The sequence below is a fragment of the Anopheles gambiae genome, chromosome 3, assembly GCF_943734735.2.
Source record: "Anopheles gambiae chromosome 3, idAnoGambNW_F1_1, whole genome shotgun sequence".
In the NCBI taxonomy this organism is placed as follows: domain Eukaryota; kingdom Metazoa; phylum Arthropoda; class Insecta; order Diptera; family Culicidae; genus Anopheles; species Anopheles gambiae.
Window position 1 is genome coordinate 5,777,803 of NC_064602.1, and position 26,098 is coordinate 5,803,900.

At 49.1% G+C, this 26,098-nt stretch overlaps 3 protein-coding genes across 7 annotated transcripts; all 3 read right to left on the reverse strand.

Moving 5' to 3' along the window:
- Positions 1 to 280: 280 nt before the first annotated feature.
- Positions 281 to 14,526, reverse strand: LOC3291648 (CAP-Gly domain-containing linker protein 1). 2 transcript variants are annotated; one of them, XM_061660695.1, is made up of 17 exons: positions 13,936 to 14,526; positions 13,291 to 13,586; positions 13,022 to 13,211; positions 12,683 to 12,874; positions 11,573 to 12,229; positions 8,383 to 8,643; positions 8,197 to 8,301; positions 7,958 to 8,020; positions 7,485 to 7,559; positions 6,534 to 6,617; positions 6,307 to 6,438; positions 2,345 to 2,941; positions 1,752 to 2,273; positions 1,548 to 1,679; positions 1,057 to 1,472; positions 695 to 785; positions 281 to 629 (listed from the first exon to the last, which is right to left on the reverse strand). In XM_061660695.1, the coding sequence occupies exons 1-17, from the start codon at positions 14,194 to 14,196 to the stop codon at positions 525 to 527; spliced, it is 4,179 nt and encodes a 1,392-aa protein (XP_061516679.1). In that variant the 5' UTR covers positions 14,197 to 14,526; the 3' UTR covers positions 281 to 524. The 2 variants fall into 2 exon arrangements, with proteins under 2 accessions (XP_061516679.1, XP_061516680.1); XM_061660696.1 differs by lacking the exons at positions 6,307 to 6,438; positions 6,534 to 6,617; positions 7,485 to 7,559.
- A 214-nt stretch (positions 14,527 to 14,740) lies between these two features.
- LOC1277848 (cullin-3) lies at positions 14,741 to 24,886 on the reverse strand. 4 transcript variants are annotated; one of them, XM_061660705.1, is made up of 11 exons: positions 24,712 to 24,886; positions 22,331 to 23,110; positions 21,053 to 21,436; positions 20,218 to 20,976; positions 19,960 to 20,130; positions 19,703 to 19,873; positions 18,516 to 18,630; positions 18,275 to 18,444; positions 17,970 to 18,190; positions 17,734 to 17,872; positions 14,741 to 17,644 (listed from the first exon to the last, which is right to left on the reverse strand). In XM_061660705.1, the coding sequence occupies exons 2-11, from the start codon at positions 22,385 to 22,387 to the stop codon at positions 17,492 to 17,494; spliced, it is 2,340 nt and encodes a 779-aa protein (XP_061516689.1). In that variant the 5' UTR covers positions 22,388 to 23,110; positions 24,712 to 24,886; the 3' UTR covers positions 14,741 to 17,491. The 4 variants fall into 4 exon arrangements, with proteins under 4 accessions (XP_061516689.1, XP_061516688.1, XP_061516687.1 ...); XM_061660704.1 differs by having other exon boundaries at positions 24,415 to 24,886; XM_061660703.1 differs by lacking the exons at positions 22,331 to 23,110; positions 24,712 to 24,886 and adding an exon at positions 21,576 to 21,799.
- A 197-nt stretch (positions 24,887 to 25,083) lies between these two features.
- Positions 25,084 to 26,095, reverse strand: LOC1277847 (trafficking protein particle complex subunit 4). Its single transcript, XM_317351.3, has 2 exons — positions 25,671 to 26,095; positions 25,084 to 25,603 (listed from the first exon to the last, which is right to left on the reverse strand). Exons 1-2 carry the CDS (start codon positions 25,843 to 25,845, stop codon positions 25,125 to 25,127), a joined length of 654 nt encoding a protein of 217 aa, XP_317351.1. The 5' UTR covers positions 25,846 to 26,095; the 3' UTR covers positions 25,084 to 25,124.
- Between the last annotated feature and the right edge of the window lie 3 nt (positions 26,096 to 26,098).

Sequence of the window (26,098 nt, forward strand, 5' to 3'; positions counted from 1 at the left end):
TTTTCTCAAACGAATTATTCTATTTTGTCCAGCATTGACCAGCTCTCAAGCAAACCAATTTTAACGAACCCGCGATGCATATTTAACGAAACTAGGTTTATGTCCCGGGAAGTTCGATTACGTTTTTAACGAACTTTTTTCAAATTTTAGCGCCACCCAGCCGCACACGTTTTACTAACGGTTGCAAACGTCGTGTCTTCTGAACAGACGTTTAATGTTAAATAATTGGTAATTAAATAAAAATATCATCACGCCAATAGAAAGAAATGAACAAACACTAACTTTTTGCAGCACAGGTTGCAATTTGTTTTTTATATAAAATCCATCCAAGAACAACGTACAAATGACACTTTTCACATTAACTATTCAATAACTAATTCGCTCTATCCTTAATGTTTACCAAAGTTTACCCCATTACGTTGGAACAACAACCAACCACACGGCAGAATGATTTTGTACCCGTTGTACGTGGAAAACACGCGTACCGGAGTCGTTAACGCACACGCGTACCCCCAATGTCAATGCTACGGCTCGGGTGGAAACACCTCCTTCAGGCCTTGGTGCCAGAATCTCCGTATTTGCTGCAGCTGGCTGCACGTGTACTCAACTTTCTGCAGTAGCTCGTCCGACTAAAAAAAAGCACAAAGCGTGTGATAATTATTGTCGTACAAACGCTTACCTCTTACGAACGTACCTCGTTGCAGTTGGGATCGCTGGTAGAACGGACCAGCTTGTACGCATCCGGTGGGTAAAATGTTTGATGAAGCGGTGTGAGATTATAGCTTCTAAAATAAAGACAAGAATCGATTGTTGGGTTAAAGAAAGATTACAAAAACGAACACATTTTTTGTCCAAAATCATGCACCATTTCGAGCCATCTTCTATCACATTGCTTGTAAAATTTGAAAACCCCTACAGATTATTATTTATTCCACAAAAAATGGGCCTCCAAAACAAACACGTGCCAAAGGCCATACGCATTAACACTCCGTTAGTTTCGTTAGTCTGCAAAAACTCACTCAAAAACACAAAACCCAATAGCAAAAAACGCTTCACCTCCGATTGTCATCGTACGGCGAGTGTTGCCGGGAAGGTGGTTGCTGCTGTGGTTGTGGTTGCTGCTGCTGTTGCGATTGTTGCATCCGCCGGGCAAGTATCGTATTGTCCCGATGGTACGCGTTCAGCTTGCCGATCAGCTTCGAACGATCCTGCTCGAGCAGTTCCGTCCGTTTCTTCAACCGGCCAATCTCCTGACAGTACTGAGCCTCCCGTTCCTTCCATTCGGTTACGCTTTTGCGCGTTAGCTCCTTGGTGGACAGTGTTTGCTGTTTGAATTCGGCCAGCTTTTTCGAACAGTCGCGCAGCTGCTCGAGCTCTAGCTGCGCGAGCTGGTACTGTTTGGTAACGCTGTCGTGCAGTTCTTTCAGCTGCTGATAGTTTTGGCCCAGTTTGCGGTTTGTTTCTTCCAGTTCCTTTGAAGGGGGATAGAGATAAAAAATTAAATAAAAACCGAACCCGACAACAGCATGCTGTCCCTTTATACTTACCAACACCCGAGAAGCTTTCATTGCCAGCTCGTCCTGATTTGATTTCACAACCTCACACAGAGCGCTCTCCTTTCCTTCATACTTTGCCAACCGTTCGCGCAAGCTCTGACATTCATCCCGCAACACATCGCGCTGAAATATAAACGGACAGAAATTACCTTCAACAGTTCCACCCAAACCAAAGCCTATCACCACTCCTCACACCTCACTAGAAATTTGGTCACACTTTTCACGCAAAGCGTCCACCTCCGCCCGCAGTCGATTGATCTGTCGCTCGTACTGTTGCAGCTGGTTCTTCTGATCCATCGAACAGCGGCGCGCATTGCTCTGCTCCTCCGTGCAACGCTTCTCGCAGAGGAGCGCTTCCTGCCGTGCCTTATCCAGCGCATCCGACAGATTCACATTCTTCGCCTCCAGCTCCGTCAGCTGTGCCTGGCGCGTCGTAAACTTCCGGGTAACGTCGCGCAAACTCTGCTGCAATCGGTCGATCAACTCATCCTTCATCTGTGCCGCCTGTTCTACATTCCCGAAGCGTCCTTTGAGCTCACTCAGCTGTTCGATCAGTCCCGTCGCTTGCTCGGTCGCCCGTACCCGATGGCTGACGTACTCCGTTTCACGCCTCTTCCACTCTTCCGTGCGCTGGAGTAGTTCTTCCTGGACGCGTGTCACTTCTAGCGTCTTCTGTGCCAACTGCTTCTGTAGCGAGTGGGAAAGGGGGACCTTTGCCTGCAAAAACACCAACAAAAAACGGAAATAATTAGATCTAAATCACTCTAAAAAATCACTCCTTCACTTACTCTTTCACGTGATCCACTGCCAGTGGCGGTGCTGTGGCCACACTTGCACATCTTCCGCTGCATTAACAGCTCCCCGGCCAGCCGGTCCTTTTCCGTCCGCAAGCTTTCAATCCTCCGCTCCTGCTCATCGCTGCGCCCTTTCAGCTCGTCCAGCTCGTGCCGGACCACGTCCAGCTGCTGCTGCGATCCGCCCAACTGTTGCTCCAGCTGCACCCGGTTCTCCTGGTACGATTGGATCGTCTTCTGCAGCAATCGATTGTGCTCGTCCAGCTTCGTGATCGTGGTCTGCAGCGTGGCCAACGATTCCACCATCTGCTCGTGCTGGCGGCCCGTATCGGCCGACCCGGCCAGCTGATTGCTCAGCGATTCGATTTCCCTCCGCAGCTGCTTCAGCTCGCTGGAATGTTTGCTGCGCTGCTGGCTCAGCTCCAGCTCATGCAGCCGCTCCATTTCGGCACACTTTTCGCGGAAGTAGCTCAGGTGGCCTAGATCCTGCTGGCGCGATTCGATCTCCCCCCGGACGCCGTTCATCTGGTCCTGCAGCTGCCGCACGTCATCCTTCAGCAGCGCGAACAGCCGTTGCTTTTGTTCATGCAGCTACAACAACAACAACAAACGGACGTGTTGATATTCGTACGTTAATTGGTATTTCTATGACTAACAAACACACACACAGAGAATTCATGAGCAATTCTAAAACACACGGGAAAACAAACAGGGTCGCCCAGAGGATTCCCGATTCCACAATAAATCGATGAACGGCACACACAAACACAAACCAACCGGGGGCAAGGAATGGGAAAGGGAACGAATTGCAGAAAAATAACCTCCCCTCCCCCTCCACCACATTTCAACACATTCACACTCACGCACGCCACCAGGGACAGTGTTTTTCCAATACAGGAAGTGTAAATGACCTGGAAAAACAAAACATTCAACGGGGACTGTGCCATACCGTGGACCCCGATTTTATGCCATGAACACACTGCTGGAATTCCTGATCATTTAGCAGCAGTAACTGGTTCGAAATACACTCGCGTTTTCCTTCCATTTCCCACGCTTATCCTTTGTCCGCTTCTAGCCCGGGAGTGGAGCTGGGGGGGTTTGTGGCAAAACATATTAAACTTAAACGGAACTAAAACAGAGGGGCCCCAGTTTACCCCGAAGGTTCGCACGAGCATGATGGCATGTGCCGATAGTAATCGGTTGTCTCTATCTATTTTAACCCACCCTCACACGGCCCAAGGAGTCGCTAACGTGGCACAACCCATTACAATAATTGCAAATTGTAGTTTTGTGTCGTTTTTGTTTCCACTAGATTTAAATATTTCCCCAAACTATTCGTGCTACATCTTAATACGATTCTTTTGCAACACACTCACACAGCGACTTTAGGGACCTAGCGTACGAACTATCCTTTCAATCACACAATGCCAAGGCTCCAGCGTGATGCTTCTCCGGGAAAAACGGGAAGTCCTCTCCCGCCAAACGCCAAACTCGAACTGACGGTTCGATCCTTCGTCCTTCGCGAGCTGGTGGTCGTCACCGCGTTTGTTGTTCGTCGACAAAGTTGTTGATGTTTGGCGCGCTTTACCGCATCCACCGAGCCCCAACCAACACCAGCACCACCACCAAGGTCCACTAGACTCCGATTGCATTTCCCAAACTACCGCCAAGCAGAGGAGGAGGCGATGTGCCTGGAATGGAATCGGTTACAATGTTTTCGTCGCCTCTTGTATCCCGCGTGTTCCCAGCTTAATCCTCTGTCTCTTCCACTCCAGCGTTGAATGGCGGCATGGCACAAACTACTACTACCACCACCATCAGCAACAGCATGTACCAATAAATCTGATTTCAATCGTAACGGCAAAGCAGCAAACGTACTGGGCACGCTCGAGGACATTGCACCCACACACCATGCGGCGTACTTTCCCGATTTCTTACTCCCCTCCCATCCATTGGGGGTTGGGCCAGTTCCCGAAGCAAAATGAATGAAGTGCATGGAATGCGCGTGTGGTGCTAAAGGAGGGAGTTTTTCCTACCACACTAGACATTGGACGGCTTGCAACATACACACACAGCCACACATACAAAAAGGAGTCGTACATGGCAGCAAGAATTCGTCCTTCTGACGGCCAGCAGTTGCATACAGCATTGCAACACGGGCGCACAAAACGAACAACTTATTAAAAACTCGTCTTCATGTGAGCAAAAGTTTTTCCATTAATATTTCTACTTTTTGCTGCTTTCTCGCTTTTTTTTCCTGCATAGCGAAAACTTTATACCCTTTAATTGAATCGAATTCCAGTGCCGATTGCAAGAAGGATCAACTTTTATCCGGTTATCGAGATGGAAGCGGAGTTATGCATGCAGGAGGCGGGCTGAAACTGCTCATTTGGAAACTGATTACTGATGGGAATTGATATTCGTTGCAAAGTTTTATCAACCCAAAACGGTTTTTTCTGCTTCTTCCGCTTTGGGACAACAACCATTTGTTGGTCTAGGTTTACGCACGCTTCATACCCTCCTTTTGACGGGGCCTTGGTTGGCCTGTTTCTTTATACAGTTGGCAAGTGTTCGGCCTAGCAACATACCCGTCATGGAATCAAATCTATAGCCGACCTTTACCTTCACAGGAGCAAAATGCAATCGCTAAAAGAGGACATACCATATTATACCATAGGCTTTCATTACTTCATTAGAATATACAGACCTTCCTGTGGACCCATTGTCCTCGGGGGGGGAATGCTTGCATTCCATCAAAGTTAACATATCTATCTGCCCTTCTCCCCTTTTACTAGAGTTACGTTTTGCCAGATCTCTCTCTCTCTCTCTCTTTCTCCAAAACCGTTAAAACAAAACCAGGACAACAGAGCCGTACCCTGCCAACATAGTAGCAGTGAGACTCCTCCACTCCACGCTCGATGCCTACTTTTCCAGAGAAATTATAATTCATTTACCACCTGCTTACACCTAAACTTCCAGCGTGTCCTATTAAAAGGGGTGCTTCATGGTGGGTGTGCACTATTTACTAAGCAACGGGAAACCGTACTCCCGACGGTTTAAAGACACCCAATCCTCACCGACCAAAAGTGTAAGGATCTGAAATGACACGCAACCCGAGTTCTGAGGGTGTGTGCCGCATAAACGAAACGTTCCAGCCTTTGAGTGCCCCCTGATAGATGCTTCTCTGTCTTGCACGTGTGTGTTTGTGCACCATGGTCACGATTAAAATCTGATTATCCTTTAGCATGAACTTCTTCCTCAAGGTAAGTTCCGGCACCGTGAAAAGTATTGGTGTTGATAGCTTCTTTAGCACCGTTTACAACAATCCCGGGGGAGGTTATTGGAGGAGAGAGACAAAGGAGAAAGTTTCTTCATAACTTTCCAATACACCAGCAAACGGATGGCGTTGCTGCTTTACTACACTATACGCCTCTATTCGATGCAACAAGCGACAGTAGCCTTTCTGGTGTAACATTTCACCCGCAGGACATAAAACACCCCCCCTTATTCTTACGACCCAAGTGTTTCTCGGGCAACATATGCCCCAAAATCTAACCCGATGGTGGTAATCGATTAAATTTCACCGTTCGAGCACCACCGCAACCGTAGACCACCAGAGTGTCTGATATTTTTCAGCTCGACATCAACTATCGTCACCCAAATTGTGGTGCAGCGCCTCAATGTTGTGTGCGGTACGTCGTCGTCGTCGTCGTCGTGTCAACAAGCTCCTGCCTATCTTCACGCTTTCATGCTTCAACGAAACGGTCGTAAAATATGATTTCTCAATCAAAATCCCGCGACACAAATGCGACATTAGAGGTTAGTACAGTAGTTTTGTCGTGCCCCTTTCTCACACCCAACTAGCCTGATGGATGACTTTTACCGCAATGAGCTTATTGTTTTTTGCCAGGGTGTTAAAGTTTAAGTGTAGTTTTGTATGCTACTGGTACGCTCACCTCCTGCCGGATGTCTACCGCATCGGAGATGTCCTTCAGATCGGCCAGCTCACGGCTCAGCTCGGCCAGCTGGCAGCGTAGCTGCAGATTAGCGTCACGGTAATGGTCCAACTCGTTGTCCTTGGAGAGGTTCTGGATAAAGCAGTCAGTCGAAGAAAAAAGAAAAAAAGAAATATTTTAGTCACGTCAGCCACTCATTACGAGGATCTTGAGACACTGCTACGCACCTCTTTGAAGGCATCGTTCAGCTGCTCACTCAGTAGAATTACCTCTAGCTGCAAATTTTCCACCACCTCCTGCAGTACGCTAACCTACCGTGTCACAATAGAAAGGTAAGGTACAGATAGCTAATCTTCTTTTAAGGGTGGGTGTAGTCTAGCTTACCCAAAACGGATTTTGGAACACAGAAGTTAAAATTGCATGCAAATAAAAACAAATCGATTAAACTCGTTAGAAAGGCCGACCGACCCGCACAATTAGTAAAAAGGTCGTACTACCAGAACGTAAACGTGAACAATAATTTATTGGAACAATAAAAAAAAACAATCAACACTGAGATAGTATGGTTTTCGGGAAACCATCTTATGGATGAAGCGATACGCTAGGAAAAAATGAGGCTAAATTAAATACTAAGCCTTTTCGTACTAAGGCTAATGAAATATTGAGGCTTAGCGTTAGCGATCGGAAGCGTATGATGCTCTTGCATCTTGCTAGCTTTCAATGCGGACGCGTCTCTTAGTTAGTACTTCGACTTCTTAGTCTATCCGGAATTAGGTCAAAGATCATCGATATCAAAGCAAACCGAAGAGGAACACACACTTCACAGGTCTATCGTAATCGTCGTTTTGTTTGCAAGGAAAGTCTCTCAAAAGGCACAACGGGGCAAGACCCGCGATTTACGATTCAAACCCACTAAACAGTGCACGCCCAAAGGCAGTCCAGTAGTCACCGGATGGTGGTACCGCCGGACCGGCAGTGTTTGAACCACTGTTACTGGTTATAGTGGGACTGGGCGGGGCGGCGGGGCTGGTGGTTAAGGTCGGGGAGGGTACTACGGTCGGTGGGTGGTGGTGTGGCGGATGCTCCACGGTATCATCCTTGCTGTTAGCATGCAAATAGCTGACACGGTACGCCGGTGGCGCCGGTTGGCTGTACCGAAGGCCGGAAAAGAAACTCACGGATGAGCTGCCATTGCGCTTCGTTTCCTCGAGCGCAACGCGCAGGTTAGAGATGGTGACGAGCTGGTTTTTGCACTGGCGGTTGCAAACAAAAAAGGAAAAAAAAGTATATTTGAACGTTAATGATACAGAAAAAATGAGAAAAAATAAACAGTTGGAGCGCATTCGAGAAAGAAGCAAGCTTCTAAACAACACATTCAATTGTAACGGCAACAGCAACGTAAAGCAACCTCAAAACCAGTTGCCCAATCGAAACGTAAACAAAACGTATCCGTATTTCGCCAATCCTTCCCCCAAAAAGCGAATCTAATTTGGCACAAATAAACCAATGTATAAACAGATTGTGCATCACAACGCAACTGAACCGGCGGCATTGGCGCTGTGCTTCGTTTCAGTCGACCGACGAAAAGGGAAAAAAGGGAAACACTATCCCACTTCAAACGAACGCGGAAAATCATCCCAACCCGGCTTACCTCGTCCTCGATCACGACCTTTTCCTCGCTCGTCTTTTGCAGGTTATCCCGGTACTGATGCAGCTGTTTCGCCCGCCCAAAGCAATCAAAGCACCAGGAGGGTTGATGAACGCAGAGTCAACAGGGTTGCAGGGACGGGTGGCCATAGAACAGAAATAAAACACACCAATATTTGTAGCTAAATCGCTCACACACACACACACGATCACGTTTGCGCGCGCACACACTATGAAACATACCGTTTCCTTGAGATCGTCCACTTGACGCACGAGTTTCAGCTTTTCCATGTTCAGCATCGCGATCGTGCGGTTTTGATCGTCGACGCTTTCCTCCAGGCTGGCGATCTAGATTGGAAAACGAAACGAAACGACGCGCCATTACAATGTTGCAACAGCTTTCGGCAAGAACAGCAGCGATGGGTGTACCTTTTGGAGCAGTTTCGTTCTTTCGTCCTCGAACTGTTCTTGGCGTGCCTGGCACTGGTTTAGCAGACGGGCCTGGCTGGACAGCTCCTGCCGCAGCTGCTCCATTTCGTCGTGCCGACCGCGCAGCACAAGATCCTTCGATTCGATCTCCTTCTTCAGATCGTCGATCAATCCCTGCAGGGTGCAGCCCTCGTCCAGGCCGAGCGATAGCGAGCTGAGCGACTCGCTGCCACTGTTGTGGCAGTGCTCCTTTCCGCCTAGCTGGAAAACGGTCATCGTAACACGGTTTTTAGATGATCACACAGACGCACACACACACACTTGCTAATCTAAGCCAATAAGTCAAGGAGTCTTCACTAAAAAAAACGATCAAACATCCACCGAATCTTCACCAGCACAGAACCCGTTAAATATCATCCAAACGATCACACACGCACGTTGAATGAATTATATTTTCCGGTCCCGGTACAACACGGCATACGAAAATTCCGACCGACGTTTGCGACGCAACATCCACGCACTTACTGATCCGTCTGTCGAATCGGAGAGTGGCACAAGACCCAAGTCCCATGATCGTCTCGCCCTTCTTGTGCGTGAATCTAAGAGGGAACCGCACTTCACTTCTCGGATGCGCTCAGACTAGACAGACCGGAGGGAACGGCAGCCGTCGTCATGCCGGCGCACTGTGGGTGAATCGAACAGTAACTCACGGGAAAGAGTTTTTCTCATTTGGCTTACTTCCAATGAAGAATTGGAGAAATTGAAGAGAAATTTAAAAATTGAAAAATAACCCACCAAAACATCATAGTTTGCCCCACGAGTGCATTAGAGAATGTTTTCTAGGCGCTTGTTAGACTTAACGTATTTAGCAGGAAAAAAAGCATTGCATTTCGGAATTGCTCGTCCCGCTTCTAGTCGCGTGCTGGGAGGAAGTTATTTTAGGACCCAACCACATCCACCCCTCACCGTCCATCCGTCTGGTCTGGGTCTGAACCCGCTTATGCAGCTGCATCGCATGAAGATCGCGTAGAGCACGAGAGAGCTGTGATGGATGTGGGCGTTGATGCCACGGTTTGACGTCCCGCGGAACGTTCGCTTTCGTTTCGTTTACAAACAACGCCCGTGTGTGGTGATGTCCGGGCAAGGGTATGCTGGCCACACACTCCCCCAAAGTGCAGTAAAATTAATTGGTTCTAAACTGGTCCTCTCGAAAACCTCCCGAAAAGAGCACTTTTAGTTTGGTGGTTGTTGGGTTGATGCCTGTACCGTGGATCCCTGGAGAGTAAAGGGGACGTTGCTGTTGGGTTCTCGTCCGTGCTTAAAATAGCTTCACGTATCCCCCGAGAAAACACGTATCGAATGTGTGTGTGTGAGAGGGGGGGGGGGGGGGGTGTAGGAGAATAGATTTCGATTCCCTAAAGACAACGTCGAGGTGGGCGACGGTACTACTACTAGGAGCGTTGTCTCGGATGACTTTTTAGCTTAATTGACTAACGCAGTGCTTGATGGGAAGCGTGCTGCAGGAATAGTAGCAATAGTTTCGTGGGACCTTTGATACGACGAGCGAGCAAGAACGATCGTGTAGTAGGTAGGTCTTCATTCAATGGGATGAGATAAATGAGTCATCATCCGCTGCTTTTCGATTGGGATTCTCCTTTGATTCTCTCTGCTTAATTGAAAGATTTATCTCCGGTGTCTTGAAGAATTGTCTCATGGTTTTTTCTACACGAACACGATAGTTAGTAAGTTAATAATTTTTGCAGGAGGACACATTTTATGACTTAAATTGAGCGCCAAATCCCTCAGAAAATAAGGGCCTGTTTTACATATTCTTAAAACTCGGATGAGAATTGAACCACGTGCAAGTCTTTATGAGCTCGGTACGTCTACCACTAGACCATCGTGACTGTCCTAGCCCATCAAGTCAATTACACAAACTGGTTCAAAGTGCCGTCCGCAAGCATCGGACACCAGTAGGAGACTGTTCAGCTACATAGTAAATTCGTCGTAACAGGAATAACGATTTGCTCCAAAGAAAGAAGACAGGTTTACTCTAGCTCTCACACGATTCTAGATGAAAATTGCACCAACCGAGGTAATATATTCGACCCCAACTCTTCTACAAGCACATTAGCACCTAAAAGTTGTTTAGTCAACACCTTGTCTACATCTCCCACCCCCCGGCCCACCCCCAGAGCACATGTATCGTCCTAAAAAGGGGAACATTCAAAACACCTTCACCGCGCACAACACGTGCCCCCGAACACCCTAAATGGCGCTAATTGCTGCGTATACAACAAATATCGCTCGATATTATTGCTTGTAAATTAACGCCCTTTCGATGCAAACCGTGCACACAAACACACTCACACACACACTCACACACACATACCGTAGAAGGTAAAAATAACCCTTCTTTGCCTCCACCGCTTCCCGTACGTAGTCCCCTCTTCCTGCCAATGCTGACTAAATGGAATTCAAACGGGGAGAGAAACAAAAACCCACACAATTCTCCACTGGCGCTTGCTTGGTTGGCACATTCTTGCCACACAAGCGTCGGGAAATGAGCATCGGTGGATGGAAGAAAGCACAGGGCGGCGAGGAGAAGAGGTCTAACCCAAAATGGCACGTAAACTTCGTCGTTAGCGGCACAGACACACACACGCCCGATTCCCGCTTCCAAAATAGATTCTGTCACTCACCGTCACCCCGGAAGGTGTTAAAAGTGCATTGGAGGAGTGCACCCGACCCAACCCATGGCACCCATGGAATGTCCCTGCTGTGTGCCAAGAGGAGTGGGAAACAACTCCCGAGACTGGGAAACTGGGTTACGGCGTAATGAGTCTAAAAGCCGCCGTCTCCAGCCGTCTAAAATTTGTCGACTCAGCGTAATGAGCGCATTGTCGGATCCGCAAGTGGTCCCCAAAAATAGCAATTTTTCCTGTGGAGTTTTCAACCCAAGCCGAGGAGAGTTTCTCTTGCCGAACGGGGTAGCATCCCAACTATGTTTACCCCATTGGTTTGGTCGGTGATGAAGAAATGGGGATGTTTATTTAAAGTAAGGCAGCGGGTCAGCGCACCACAACTAACCATGTGCGTCCATTGATTGCCCATTGATTGCCTGTGTCGGTTTGGTGATCTACTTTACACCCTCGCCCCATGCTGCTTAGCTTATTGGGTTAAAACTCACCAATCGTTTCAGTTGCCGCTCAATGCAGTGCATCAGCTGCTGTTGCTGCTGCTGCTGGTGTTGCTCTTCTATCCTGTGGCCTGCAGCTGGCTCGGAATGCTCCAGTCTGGATGTACTCGCACTGCCAATGCCCTCATCCTGCTCGATCGTACAGTGCACCTTGTGCGACAATCCCAGCTGACGGCACAACGCCTCGCACCGATCACGCATTGCCTCGATCAGCTCATCGTCATCCTCGAACCGAAGCGAACACCCACCAGCAGCTCCACTCTCGTCACAGCCTTCCCTCCAACCATCCCCCCAGCCGGACAATTTTCCCGTGCTCTGAAGCAGCTCCTCACAGGCGCCCCTTAGCCGGAGCAGTGCCTTTTCCATTTCGTGGAGCCCCGTCGTATCCTTCTCGTGGCCACGCTTGTGCAACTCGTCGCGCAATTCGGCAATCTCGCGCTTCAACACCTGCACGCAGGCCGATTCCGTTTCACTGCCCTGCTGTATCGTACCGAGCTCATCGAACAGCAACCGGGTGGAGGAGGAGGATGGGTAGAAGCTGTTGCTTGCCATTCCGTTCTGCGTAAGATCACCTTCGGACGACCGCACGGAATAGTATGAGACACTGGGAGCAGCATCGATTGCAGCTGGTTGCGCTGAGTCCGGCTTCTGGTGGCGTGGTCCAAAAATGAAATGAAAAAAAGGAAAAGAATAAAATGTTTTAAACCGCTAACCTTTTTTCAATTATTTATTATTTAAAAGCAGCTAGGTTAAAAATATAAGCACAATTTGGTTATGAAAAGCATTCAATTTGGATTTCGGCTCCAGCTCCATCGCACTTTACATTCGACGAACACTAAAATAGACGCTTCATTAAGCTTTTTCCACCACCGCTTGAAACACGTTCCCGCCGGAAGCTTCCACTAAGCGAGCTGGGAAAGCTGTCATCGCTGTCCCGCTCGCCACCATCGTCGTACAGGTCCGAAAAGAGAGAAGCAGTTTCAAGCGACTACAAGCAACGATAACAACATGATTAGAGCCGTTTGCCTTTTTTAACCCAACACCGGTGTTAGCCCACAGGAAGCAACTTTATAAGCAGGATATCGAGAAGCAGTACGGTACCGATACCTCGTTCAGCAGCTTAATCTCTTGCCGCTGTTGCGCGATCACCTCATCCCGGAACTGGATGGCGGTGTTCGCCTGGCGCAGTTTGTCCTCCTGCTCCTTCAGCTTCTTGCGCAGCTGCGTGATCTTATCGTGGTGATCGGTAATTTCCGAAATCAAGCTCCGGTTATCGGTCGAGGCCATGGTGGACTGTCGATGTAAATCAGTATCAAAGGGAAAGGGGAACAATCATGCCAATTGGAACAAGTACTAATAAATGGGGAAAAAGGTGCCTGAAACTGGGTCTAGCGAGAGTATAGTTTTGCTTCATACGTCGCAGATGCATGTAGCAGTTACCATTTTAACTTTCAGCAGTTGGTCGTTAAGGGAAACGATCTGTTGCTGTAGGATGCCGATTTCTTTCCGCTTATCGTCCAGCTGCTTGTCCCGCTCGAGGGCCATGTTGCGCAGCTGCTCCAGTATGGCACCATTTTCGGCCGCTTCCTTCCGCAGGTCCTTCAGTTCCGTCCGCAGTTCATCGATCAGGCTACAGAAGGACAACGTTTTTTGAAGTAAACCCTGTTCAAACAATCTACTATTGGGAGGTATGACCGCACACCGCCTACCTTGTCTTCGCGTTCAGCTCCCGCACCAACATCTCGTCCGACGCCGGTATGATGGGATAGTTGGAGCTAAGCTCAAGCGACACGATTTGCTCGCCGGGCGCAGTCGGCAGCGTGTCCGGCACTGGCTGCAACCGCCTCAAGCGCACCTCCGGCCCGAAGCGCGCAAAGTCTTTCAGATAGGCGGCGCGCATCAGCTGCATCCGCTCCATGCAGGTGTCCTGCATTTCGCGCAACGACTGCACCAGCTCGGTGTTGAGCGTGCGCAAACTGTTGACCCATTCGGCGTACACGCTAAGCTAAGCTCCGATGCCAGCGCCGCACAACAATATGAAATGTAACACCCGGAAAGCAATATGTGTAGAACAAAAAGAGGCTGAAACATTACACGACTTGACACGGTGCCACGTGTGCCCCCAGTGAGCTAATGCCACAGAGGAGCCTCAATAATAGCTAGGAGCGGTACGGTACGACACAAGTGCGCGAGCGCGCAGCACGCAGCACAACCTTGACCGGAAGGGGGACAGCTGCAGCAAGAGACCGAATTCTAATCCAGCCAACCCCTTAAGGGTGACCTTCGTGGCGCGCCGCCGTCATCGTCGCCGTCGTTAACCTGCGTAAGTGCGAGCCGCACAGCACTCTACTCACCTTGAAACCATCGTCCAACCGTTCGCTCTCGACCAACTGGATCTGCTTTTCGAACTGCTCGTTCAGCTTGTCCAGCAACCGGGCGTTCAGGGACGTGTCATCCTGCGGGTCGGCGGAAGCCGTCTCACCGTCCGGCAACGATCCCGCTGGTTTGCCCTCGACCGGGACCAGCTTGCCCGGAACGTCCGACGGAAAGTGCGGCGCTGATCTGCCGCCATCACCCTCCGGGTGTGCTTCTTTTACCTCACCGACTGTTTCCATCGGTCAGCGCGAACTGTGCACGCATTCACTGTCGGGGCCGTCGGGGTGATCAGCAAACAGACCCCCGACCCAGGACGGAGATGTTGGTTCCCTGCTTTTGGTACACTTTGATGCAGGCTCTCTCTCACGATCGATCACCTTTGCAAAGCCCGCTCCGTTTTTTTCACCTCTTTTTGCACGAGCACAGCAACGGTTTTGGCCTGCAACGCACACACAGCACACAGCACAGTGCGGTGGACGACTTTTTTTATTCACGCTCACGAGCAGAACACACTCGATCCCATTCACGCGCAGTTCTCTGCTTGCTTTGTTTATTTATTTACGTTTGCGTCATCAGCTTCGTGCGTTTATACTGCCAGGGTGAAATGCGCTTCGCTTCTCGCTCAGCTGACGACGGGTCTCGAAGCGCGCTTCGAACGCTGCCTGGGAAAGCAGGTGCAGAGAGGTGCGAGTGCGTGAGTGAAAAAGAGAGAGAACGCGCACATGACTTTCATCTGATCGGTGCCCACCCATCGTTGCTATTTCAAATCAAATAAAGCCAATATTTAAACCATTCCTTTCAGCCGTTACTTTTTTTATTATCATTTTCCATCTTTCCGTGCCACACCAAGCACTGCCTCTTCGGAAGGGGTGTCTTACTTGTGTGTCTCTATACCCCCCCAGCTACGGCAATCTTCCAAAGACAATCGACACAACAATTCGTCCTTCTTTTGTGTCTGTGAGTGCGATTTTCCACCCTCCATCATATCTCTATTGTTAACGATGATCGCATCTCAAATCTCCAAATCTTATCTATCCCAGCGTCCGCACTTCCCTTTCTACTACTGCCAGAGTACACACACACACGCGCGCTATTACTGTGGCTGTGGCTTAAGAATAAGTTAGTTAATTTATTCCTCCGTTCAGTAACATTACAATGCGTTTTATTTTTTTTGTTTAGCAATTTTCCACACTAATGCATCATTCTTTTCTTGTGTTTTTTTTTTTCTTTTGTTATAATGCCGCTTGAGAGGAGATTTTCACATTCACTTAAAATAGAAAAAAAAAAACTGCTTTTGCTCATATTAGATATCTGCGGTCGCTTACACTCCCCCAAGCGAAGAAAACGAAAAAAACTGCAAATCTCTATCGTTCTTGGTGGCTGGCTTCTGAAGGGATAGAAGTGGCGCTCGCAAATGTATGGGGCACATGTGCACGCTCCCTTTATTAGCTATGTTCTCCCCCAATAAGCTGGAGGACAGAAAGCCCGATAGCAAGGGCTTTGCGAGAGGCATATGGGAGGAGGAATTCATGATTCCCAAAACAAAAAAGTAAGGAAATATCAACACGTAAAAGATCTTCTCGTCTCTTAAAAACCTGCTTTAGCTCTTACATTCTAAGACTCTTTACAATAAGCAGACGCAATTTTATCCGCGATCTAGCCCTGCCCCGCGATCCTTATATGCCTAAGATCCGCAGTTCGATCCTCGCGCCGGCTTTTCATCGGTAGTAGTAGGTTCATGCAATGTAATGCGCACGCTTCTTTTCCTGCTTTTCTCACCATCAATATCGCTTCTTACTAGAGTTGATAAATGATAATGTGTTATGCATTTGTTTTCCTTTGTTTGCTCTAAATTCTAATTCTATAAAGTTGCGCACGGATTGATAGAGCGCGAGCCTTCTTTTCTTCCTCGCAGCAGATATTTCCGTTTCATCACACATCTCCTCTTCGAACAAACAAAGCTAACGGAAACGGAAAACTCCAACATTTCCTAACAACACCTATCCTGTTGCCTGCTATCGGATCAAGATGTAACCAAACTACTCAAAAAGAACACTGTATGCGTGTGTGTGTTTGTTTGTTTGTGTGATTAGCCTTTTAAAACGAAATTAAAAGGCAGTGTGGTCTGTCTAACGCCGCGGACTGCGCCGCGGTTTTCGGTAAATATAGTGTCAAATTTGACTCCAGAGCCTGCGCCTGAGTGCAACCTCTACACGGATAATGTTAAAGCACTGTACAAACTGCACCACAGAGCCTTTCTAAACACATACGATGGGTTTGAGTGGATGAATGAGTGCATTTTAAAACAAGCCAAAAAATAGATGTTTTGCAAAAGAGTGGCCCGAGCATAACAAAATTCACTACTTATTCAGAAATAAAAAAATAAAAAAGAAACAAAATCTTATACGAGCGCTTCTGTATACACCGAGACATTTGTTCATAAATAGCTATTCGTAGGGGGGGGGGGGGGGGGGGGGGGGCAAGTGTAAGTATTACAACTATCACGACCGTTACCCGGCTTCCCATCCGAACACTCTCTCTCTCCCTCTCTTTCTCTAAAAAGAACAGTAAGCAACTTTTTGACTGTAAAGTTTTTGCCCTGATAACATGAAACGGTTGCGTATTTTCTGAGCTGACGGGTACAACACACACACACACACACGCACGCGCACTGAAATTTGGATTATTGTTTGTAAATGTTTTACAAGATTCGTACTAGCGAATTATTGCAAAACAAACAAACACCACACAATGCAGTGTGTGAGTGTGTGAACAGATTGAGCGTACGAAATATGCAGATGATCCGGGCATGGATCGTAGAGTGTATGAGGTGTTAAGCAATAGAGTTAAGATTAAAGTTTCCCATCCCCATCGAGTCCTCTTTCTGCTACTTGCATGCTGGACTCGCATTGTAAATTCAAGCCAATTTGCATCCTTGCAAACAACACTCTGCACATTCATCCTCACAACAATGATAAAAATGGGAGTGCCCTTTGTGATCGCTTGTGTGTCTGTGATCATGTGTCTTTTCTAATCTCTTTGCAACCTTTGCGTAGCTGGAAAACAAATGAATTAATTGTTCAATTTCCCTCGTGTTGTGGTGTCTGTGGTTCATGAAAAAGTACGCGGCAGACAGCTTACCACCAAACTGTTCGTTGTCTCGCCGCTCTGTCTTTCGCCCTTAAAGAGGCAAGTTGCAACACAGAGTTTCTCCTAAATGAGTGTGTTTGCTTAGAGAACGGCTGCAACGAATCTACTGCGCGCGTTCTATAAAACATCCCCCGCTTTTCCTTAGCATCGTTCGGCATCGATCAGTCGCCCTCATGTGTGCTTGACATGCAAGATTTGATCGAACGTGTTAACGCGTGCTTTTTAGTTTAGTTGCTGCTGCTTCGCTACTTGTTTGTAGCCACTGTCTTTTGCTGCGGCGTTGATGCGCTGAACTATCTCCGCACACATGCATACATACACTCTTTTGCTCGCTGTCTCGCTGTTGTTTTCAAAGATTTAATTTGCCTCCTGTTTTGTGTTTGTTTAAGCTAGATATACATAGATTTTTCTATCCTCGGGCGTGCGGGCAAGATATTCCCGCTCGATCAGGCCCTCTATTCTTTTCTTTATAATCACCGGCGACGGTAGGAAACGGCTCTTTAGCTGCGACGTCACATCCGATACGAGCAGGTTGTGCTGTTGGGAGGAAAAAGGATGAGTCATTTTACACTACTGGACATACACTACCACCCACCACCACCCAGTTCCCCGAATGTACAACTTACAGGCATTCTCTTTCGCGCTTTCATGATACGCACGATAGCAGCTTCAATCTCATGTTTACGATCTTCGTCGACTTTGCTTCGGGTTTCCTTCCGTTCCGGTTCCGATTCGCCCTTGGCTGCGACAGTTTGAATTTTAACTCTGAAATGTTTGCAATTGAATAACGTTTACAAAATAATATGTAACGCTAACACACACACACACACACACAAGCACAGCAGGGATTAGTAGTACGTACTTGTGAAATTTCGACACAAACGCATCGTTAACGTAGAACTCGTCCGTGGAAACGATTTCTTTGGACGTTTTCGGTGTTCGAACCAGGAGTCGCTGCTGCTGTTTGCCCATCGACAGTGACTGCAGCGCGCGGATCAGATCTTTGCTAGGGATGTCCGTCTCCTGCTGGATGTCTTCGTACGTCATTCGTTCGCGATTGTTAAACAGCATCAGTACACACATCTGGAAGTGAGAGGGGGGGTGATGGACACATTACTAAACTGACTCCTTGCTACGGGCGCGAACAACCCAATCCAAAAAACAAACCTGATAAGTCGATAATTGAAGCACATGTCGTTTGGGGGCGTCCAGGGAGGCCGCACCACCAGTAGGCGCACTACTGCTTCCCGCAGACGGGGCCGTACTGCTACAGTTGCCTTCCGTTTTCTCCTTCTCCGCCTTTACGCCGTAGAATTCGGCATTCATGTAGACCGTTCCTGGGACAAGAGAGAGAGAAAAAAAAACAGTTTATAGAAACGGGATGAAGAAAAAGACTACCGACGCTTACCTAGCTGTGGCTGCAGTGTCAGCTGACGCCCCGAATGTTTTGCCAGGTAGAAACGCTTGAACGTTTCAAAGGCTTTCCGCGGTGCTGCCGGGATGTTGCAGTTAGGCGTCACGGACTAAAATCAAAAATTCAATGTAACGCATCATTCGATAGACTTCACACTAGTGTTGTGCTTTTTGGAGCGCACCGACGACTCCTATCCGACTCCGGCTATTGTAAATCCGATTCCGACTCCAGCTAAATTCGAACCACTAGTTCCGCCCGGAGCCGTTTGGAATCATTCGTAGTCATTCGGAGTCGTCTAGAGTCGTCTAGAGTCGTCCAGAGTCGTCCAGAGTCGTCCAGAGACGTCCGGAGTCGTTTGAAGTTGTTTGGAGTTGTACGGAGTCATCCGGAGTCGTCCGAAGTCGTTCAGTGTCGTCCGGAGTCATCCGAAGTCGTCCGGAGTTGTCCGGAGTCGTCTGGAGTCTTTAGGAGTCGTTCGGAGGGTTCCGAGTTTTAGCCACCGGAGTCGTTTAGAGTCACCCGGAGTCGTTTAGAGTCACCCGGAGTCACCCGGAGTCGTTTGGAGTCACCCGAAGTCGTCCGGAGTCCTCCGGAGTCGTCCGGAGTCGTCCGGAGTCGTCCAGAGTTGTCCAGAGTCGTCCAGAGTTGTCCAGAGTCGTCCAGAGTTGTCCAGAGTCGTCCAGAGTCGTCCAGAGTCGTCCAGAGTCGTCCAGAGTCGTCCAGAGTCGTCCAGAGTCGTCCAGAGTCATCCAGAGTCATCCAGAATCGTCCAGAGTCGTCCAGAGTCGTCCAGAGTCGTCCAGAGTCGTCCAGAGTCGTCCAGAGTCGTCCAGAGTCGTCCAGAGTCGTCCAGAGTCTTCCGGAGTCTTTTGGAGTCGTTTGGAATCGTTCGGAGAGTTCGGAGTTGGAGTCGTCCGAAGTCGTTCGGTGTCGTCCGGAGTCATCCGAAGTCGTCCAGAGTCGTCCGGAGTCGTCTGGAGTCGTCTGGAGTCGTCCGGAGTCGTCCGGAGTCGTCCGGAGTCGTTCGGAGTCGTACGGAATTGGAGTCACTCCAGAGTCATCCGAAGTCGTTCGATTCCGAACGATTCCGAACGACTCCGGATGATGCTGGGCGAACTTGCCTTCCAAAGCCGGTTGCGAAATTATCGGAATCGGATCGGAGTCTACACGCCCACACCTACCTGAGTTGGCCAAAATCCGGTGGTGAGAATTCGAACCGTCAGCTCAACACCCTCCAGTGCCGAGTTATCGTTGTTGATGTGATTTTTAAACTCCTCCATCACCGTGTTCGAGACGGACATATCCTTAAACATTCCTTCCAATTTTGAGGTAAATTGACAACCGCATTCAGTCTGCAAAAAAAAGAAGCAAATCGCACGGAAATTAGATCGTTCTTTGCGGTGGTGTATTCTTGTCGACTTTCAGCACCGAAACGGACCTTTAATTTTGATATCATATTCTTCTCGGAATCGTCGCTGACGGATTTGTTCAGCAGCAGCCGCTTCGCCAGATGCGCCTTGTAGTACCGCTCGAACACGTCCTTCTCTTGCAAATATCTAAATAATACCATCGTTTTGTCAAGTATGGTTTCAATCTCTTGCTCGGACATCTGGAAATGAAGCGTAAGAACGAATGAAAAACGGTCAATTTTAGATCACTTGTCACACCCGGACTGGTCCACCAGTTTGGCACTTACTCCCTTGCAGCCCTTCTTCAGCTTGTCGTCGATGAACAGCGACAGATATTCGGGCGATTTGCTGTTCAGATTCAGGAAGTGCTCAAAGTCGGACGATATCATGTTCTTGAACGTCTTGTCGTTGTTGAACGAGTGGTACAGGAAGTGGTCCGACCGGTCCTTCAAATCCAGCAGGTTCTGCACGAACGTGATCGGGTTCGTGCTGCCGTTCTCCTCCTCCTTCACCAGGTCGCGGCCGAGCGAGCGCAGGTTCTGCGACACACAGTCGGCGATCGTCTTGAGGCCGCCGCTCACGCGCGAAAACAGCTTGTGCATGCAGGCCAGATCCTCCGTCTTGGTGTTCTGCAGCATGTACACGACGCCCGAGTTCTCCATCTCGACGATCGTGCGCATGTGCTTCTTGATCAGCTCGTCCTCGACCACCTCCACGATGCGGCTCTCGGTGCTCTCGTCCAGGTACAGCTTGGCCCGCTCGGCCTCCTCCGTGATGCGGGCCTCCACCCGCCGGATGTACACGCTCGCACTGTTCTCGGCGAGGAACTTCTGCGACTCGAGCTTGTAGAACGCGGCCGACTGCGTCAGGAACGGCCGCTCGAAGTCTTCCTCGTACACCCAGCGCTGGTTGATGCCGAGCACCATCAGCATCTGGCACGCGTTCTTGATCGCGATATGGTCGATCGCTTCGCCCTTCCGCTCGCACATCACCATGTTCAGCAGCGTCTCGCGCATGTGATCCCGAATGCGCGGATAGCGTACCACCTGGGAAATAGGCAAAAATGCATTAAACCCCTGCAGTAGGAACACACACACATCCGCCACTGTCGGCGCCACACACCTGATCACGGAAGATGTTCAGCCCAAGGTTGTACACGTTGTCCACGTCGTTCTGCTGCACATACACGCGATCCATGTACATCAGGATGTCGCGGATCATCACCATCGAGGTCTGGTGGTCGTTCCAGCACTGGTTCAGCGTCTGCAGAAAGTTGCAGTTGAAGCTGCGCAGCACCTCCTCGCGCACCTTCGACTCGAGATGGTGCGTCACCACCTCCTTCAGCCCGCTGTACAGCCGCTCGCCGTGCTTGTGCAGAACCATCGTGTACGCATTTCTGTACAGCTCCTCAAACGAAAGGCCCGAGTTGTTCTTTTTCTGTATCTCCTGGATAGCGTTCTTGAGCAGCGACCATATCGACTCCACGTACTTCTCATCCATAGTCATCTGCAATGTGGTAGCGATTTACATAGAGAGAGAATGAGAAAGTTAATAAAACGACAACCAACAATTCAATTATCAACAATATCCCTCCCCGGTAGAATTCGATCCAAAAGTAAGCCTTTTCCATTCGCAACTGCCTTACAATTCGCTTAACAAAGTTCATAGCGATCTGGGAAGTGCCGCGGCTCAATTTCCGCTTCCATTGGATCCGAAACATTCCGTCTGCGATCGGCCAACAGCAGCAGCAGACAGTGCTTCTGGGACGAGAAGTGCACCCTTCCTTGCACCCGCCGGGCACACATACGTGCGGTGTTTTCCGGGACCCGTCCGTCCAACCGTCCGTCCAACACGTGCGCAATTTTCGCTCTCTATCCCTTTAAACCAAACACACACACAGTGGGAGAGGGATGAAATTAATGCACCGGAACACGTCTCAAAGACAAACGACGAAGCACACAAAGTAGGAGGCCATTCCACCAACCTCTCGGGCTTCCTTAGCACCTTAACACGAACGCATTTAAAGCAGAGACACACTTTCCGAACTGTTTCGAGAGAGAGAACAAAAAAATAAACCTCCAAAAGTTTCAAATCACAACGACCGTGTGGGACCTGTAGTGTTGGTCCTTGAAGAATGCGACACTCTCGCAAACGAGAAGGAGTAGCAAATAGCAGCAGCTGCGAAAGTAGCACACCGTTTGCTTCAAGCGAGGGGGGCGAGCAAGTGTCAAAGTAACCGCGATATTTGTTGTCGCCGTTTCTAGCTCATAGGCTTCTACAATCTGCTCCGCTTTTGTTGTGCACGAGGATGTTTCGCTCATCAGAAATCAACAATTGTGTGACGTATCCTATTAATTATGTATTTAAATTTGAAGCATTTTCCCACGCTTGACTACTTACCGGAAAGGCACGGATCCTCATTTTGCCTTCCTTCTTCTGAGTGGACACTCGACTCATTTTGGCAAACTGTTGAAGGATTGTGTTCCACTTTTACCGCGAGAGATGCTAAAAATCTTATGCTAACGGTTGTTGATTGTGTGCCGTTGTCCGTCTAGTTTTCAACACTGCACCGCTCCCACACGCACGTGGCCACAAGTTTGGGAATTCTTCCGTGAGCTTACACTGAATCCACGCTTTAGTCTAGAACAGGCGCACATTCACTACAATACACTTGTTATGCTTCGTCGTGTTGTAAATCACACTGTAAAATGTATCCTTACGCACGTTACAGCTAATTCTTAGTACACTTGCGTCACCATGGGTGATACCGAAATGCTTCTTCGTTACTTTGCGCCTGAACGTTCCTGTGAACGTTTGAACTGACCGTTGCAAAACAAACCGGATGATTGCGCACCTGAGGGTGTCTCTCAACATAGGACAACTGTCATCGATTGAACCGTCACTGGAAGGCAGAAACGGAAAAACTGTCCACTCATGGTGCCCTTGTTAGCGTACGATCGGCATGCCAGATTCCGTTCCCGATCATGGTGCCGGGCATGCCGGGCTTTCCGCGACTGTACAAAGCAAACCAGTGACCGTCCCGACGTTTGAACGTTTCGCAGAACGATTGCTTCCGTTGTCTCTTTTGCACTGGCTAACACACACACAAGCACGTTTTATCCTTAATTATCGATGGATGTTAGAGGTGAAGGAGTCTCAAGATTCCAAGTAGTCCGGCTCCTAAAATGAGAAATAAAATAAATTATTATAATGGATCGTTAGTTTGATACTTTAGAGCAGTTCAGTTTCATGTTTCACGTCAGCTTGTGGTGTTGTTGGTCTTCTTGGTGCGTGTTTGGCAAAGATGATTTTCTTTGTGACCCCACATCACAACACACTCACTCACACACACACACGCCGGGTCGTGAAAAGCAAGGCCAATGACACAGACGAGGTGGGGGAATTTGCGGCAGACGGAGCAGCCGCACAGTTGTGTGTTATTTATTATTGCGCTGGAGAACAGCACTTGAAATGGGCCACGGGCCGCCCGGGAGTGATGCCGGGAGTGAAAGGAAGGAAAAATGATGACGAGCCGGAAGCCAGCCCATGTATGCATGTGTGCGTTTTATCCTCTTTCTTCCTTTCTCTTTTCGCGTGATCCAAAAAGGAAATGCCCAGGAATAATGACAAAATAAGCAAAGCAGAACTTTTCCATGAATCAGACACATGGTAATGAAAATTTCAATCGCACGCACACACACACATCGATAGAAGGATAATTCCTCTGTGACGACATGTTAGCAAAGGGAAGAAGAAAAAGCAATCCCCCCTTGGTGTTAGCAATTAGAGAGCGAAGAATGAAAGTACGTCGACCAGCGGTGGCCCCCAAAGAGACACGAGAGCAGTTGCTTTTAATCAATTTGCCCATCGGAGAGGTAGGCTTAGAGCAGGGAACATCAACCTCCCCCCCCCCCCCCCCCCCGCGGGATCGAAAATAGCAACAAAAAACAATCATTTTGCACACCACAACCCTCACCGTACCATCCCTTCCAACCCCCCTTTCTATGGTAAACCGTTTTTCTCGTTCTGACATTCAACATTGTCGGAAAAGCCTTCCTCCCATCTCCCATCGCACCCCTTCCGACATTTCACAGCACAGACACACACAACACCTTTGTGTCTTTGTACCACCACCTATCCCCCCCCACTCTCTCATCTTCTGCCGATTTTCCTTCGATTGGAAAAACTCAATTTTCTCTATCAAATCCCGTACGGACCATTCACCCCCCATCCGCGATGGTGGTGGCGAGGGGAGAATTTGAGAATGATTGTACTTTTTTCGCGACCATTACACGTCGTCCCGCATTAAGGGGGCCCTCCTTCTGCACGTTCATGGTGGTGGTGGTGATGATGATGATGGTGATGATGGTCGTCGATTAGTTCCGATCTGCATCTTCCATTGCGTTTGGTCTTGATTTACCCCGTTTGTTTCGCCCGTAATTATGCAGCACCAGCACCCGACAATGACCAGAGCTTCCTTTTACCTTTTTGGTGGCGACGGCCACAAACTCCACGGTACCGACAGAGCTACGGCAAGGAGAGCTGCTGCTCCTTCTCCTCTTCGGCCGTACGTACGAACAAGCGAACACACAAGTGCGTGCGATGATGGTAATACAAGGCGAAGAGACGAGGGAAGGATGGAACGGGGGAAACGGGTCACCCGTGCACACACGCACGCAGCACACACACACACGGTCACCACGGTAAAACTAGTGCTGTCTGTCCGACACTTTTCACTTTACGCAATTATTGGACGCTGCTGCGATCTGAAAGCACCCAACCTTTTGTTCAGCACCACGAAAACCGCCTTCCGGGTGTTCGCGTTTGGCGTGCTGGCCGCGTTTCGCTAGCGAATTAGGGCCGAATTCAGTGCGACGATCGTAGTTTGCATTAAAATAGTCCAACTTGACAGACCCACGGCAACCATGTTTTCTTTCCAAACTGTCTGTCAATCCGCGTGTGTGTGTGTACGTGCGTGTGTTGGGATTGGTGTGTTCTGTTTGTGTTTTTGTGTGTGTGCGTGAGAGAAAAGGAAAGCGGATCGCGTTCTGTCAGCTGCTCGACAAGTGCTCGATAATATCGAGCGCCTGCGAGTACCGAGGAGGAAAAAAACATAAATGCTTCGTAGAAATCATTTTACAAACACCACGAAATTGATATCATCCATAATTTTATTCTGAAATTAATGCTCGCCTTAAATACTAGCCACACCGCCCTTCTCCACCTGATCCAGCAGCGTCTGCAGGTTCGTATCGAACAGCTCGCACCGGATCGGCATCTCGAGCGAGTAGAACGGATTCTTCAGCACGTAGTCCGCGTACAGCTCGTAGATCCGGCGCAACAGCACATCGATGCCGGGCTGGTTGTTCTCGGCAAAGATCATAAACTTTACGCCGGTCAGCGTCTGGAAGCAGTGCAGGCGGAATGTGTCGGCTTCCAGCACCTCAATACCGCTGCTCTTCGGTTCCGGGCTGAGCTGGCTCGCTATCGCAAACAGTGGATAGAACATGCTGGCCAGGAAAATCTTCTCGTTCGTCGTCATCTTGGGCCGGCTGAACTTGAGCGACAGCGGATAGCTGTCCTTGCTTTCGATGATTTCCCTCACGTCACGCCCATCCTCGAGGACGGCACCATTCACCTGGATCCCGTTTACGCCGACCAAATGATGTCCCACTACAACCAGAGAATGTGTCTAATTAGCACTGTGTTCTGCCGTTGTGAGGAAGCACACGATACGCACCATTGATTCCATCTCGCTGGCCGAATGCGACGGAGATCCGTTTCGGCTCGTACTCCAGATTGATGTCCAGCGGGTAGCTGAACGTCTTCTCCGTTTCTATCTTGGGCAGGTTGTGGTCCAGGTTGAATATCAACCCACCGGACTTGTTCACAATATACACGCCGTAGATTACCATTGCGGGGCCGCTAAAAGCTACCAAACTATTCGTGGATTCCCGATCCGCGACCGCCCCTTCACAGCATCTTCTGCAATATTACTGATAGGTGTAAAACGTAAACAAAACTGCTCGAACGCTCTCAGCTGTCAGCTGTCAGCTGCCGAAACGGGACTGCGAACAACCGCGCTCGCTCTCTCTGCCTCTCTCTCTCTCCCTCTCTCTCGTTCTCGCTTTCACGCTTTGCCTCGATCCGAGCACACACACTCACGCA

Excerpts from the sequence above, each read along its gene's own strand:
- LOC3291648 (XM_061660695.1), bottom strand. The coding sequence starts at position 14,196 with ATGGAAACAGTCGGTGAGGTAAAAGAAGCACACCCGGAGGGTGATGGC. Across the intron at positions 8,021-8,196 it reads TGGACGATCTCAAGGAAACG|CTGCATCAGTACCGGGATAA; the intron begins GTATGTTTCATA and ends CGGGCGAAACAG. Across the intron at positions 630-694 it reads GCGATCCCAACTGCAACGAG|TCGGACGAGCTACTGCAGAA; the intron begins GTACGTTCGTAA and ends GCTTTTTTTTAG.
- LOC1277848 (XM_061660703.1), bottom strand. The coding sequence starts at position 21,650 with ATGTTTCGGATCCAATGGAAGCGGAAATTGAGCCGCGGCACTTCCCAG. Across the intron at positions 20,131-20,217 it reads TGAAGAAGGGCTGCAAGGGA|ATGTCCGAGCAAGAGATTGA; the intron begins GTAAGTGCCAAA and ends CTTCATTTCCAG. Across the intron at positions 18,631-19,702 it reads CCGGATTTTGGCCAACTCAG|TCCGTGACGCCTAACTGCAA; the intron begins GTAGGTGTGGGC and ends TTTTGATTTTAG.
- LOC1277847 (XM_317351.3), bottom strand. The coding sequence starts at position 25,845 with ATGGTAATCTACGGCGTGTATATTGTGAACAAGTCCGGTGGGTTGATA. Across the intron at positions 25,604-25,670 it reads CCAGCGAGATGGAATCAATG|TGGGACATCATTTGGTCGGC; the intron begins GTGCGTATCGTG and ends CTCTGGTTGTAG.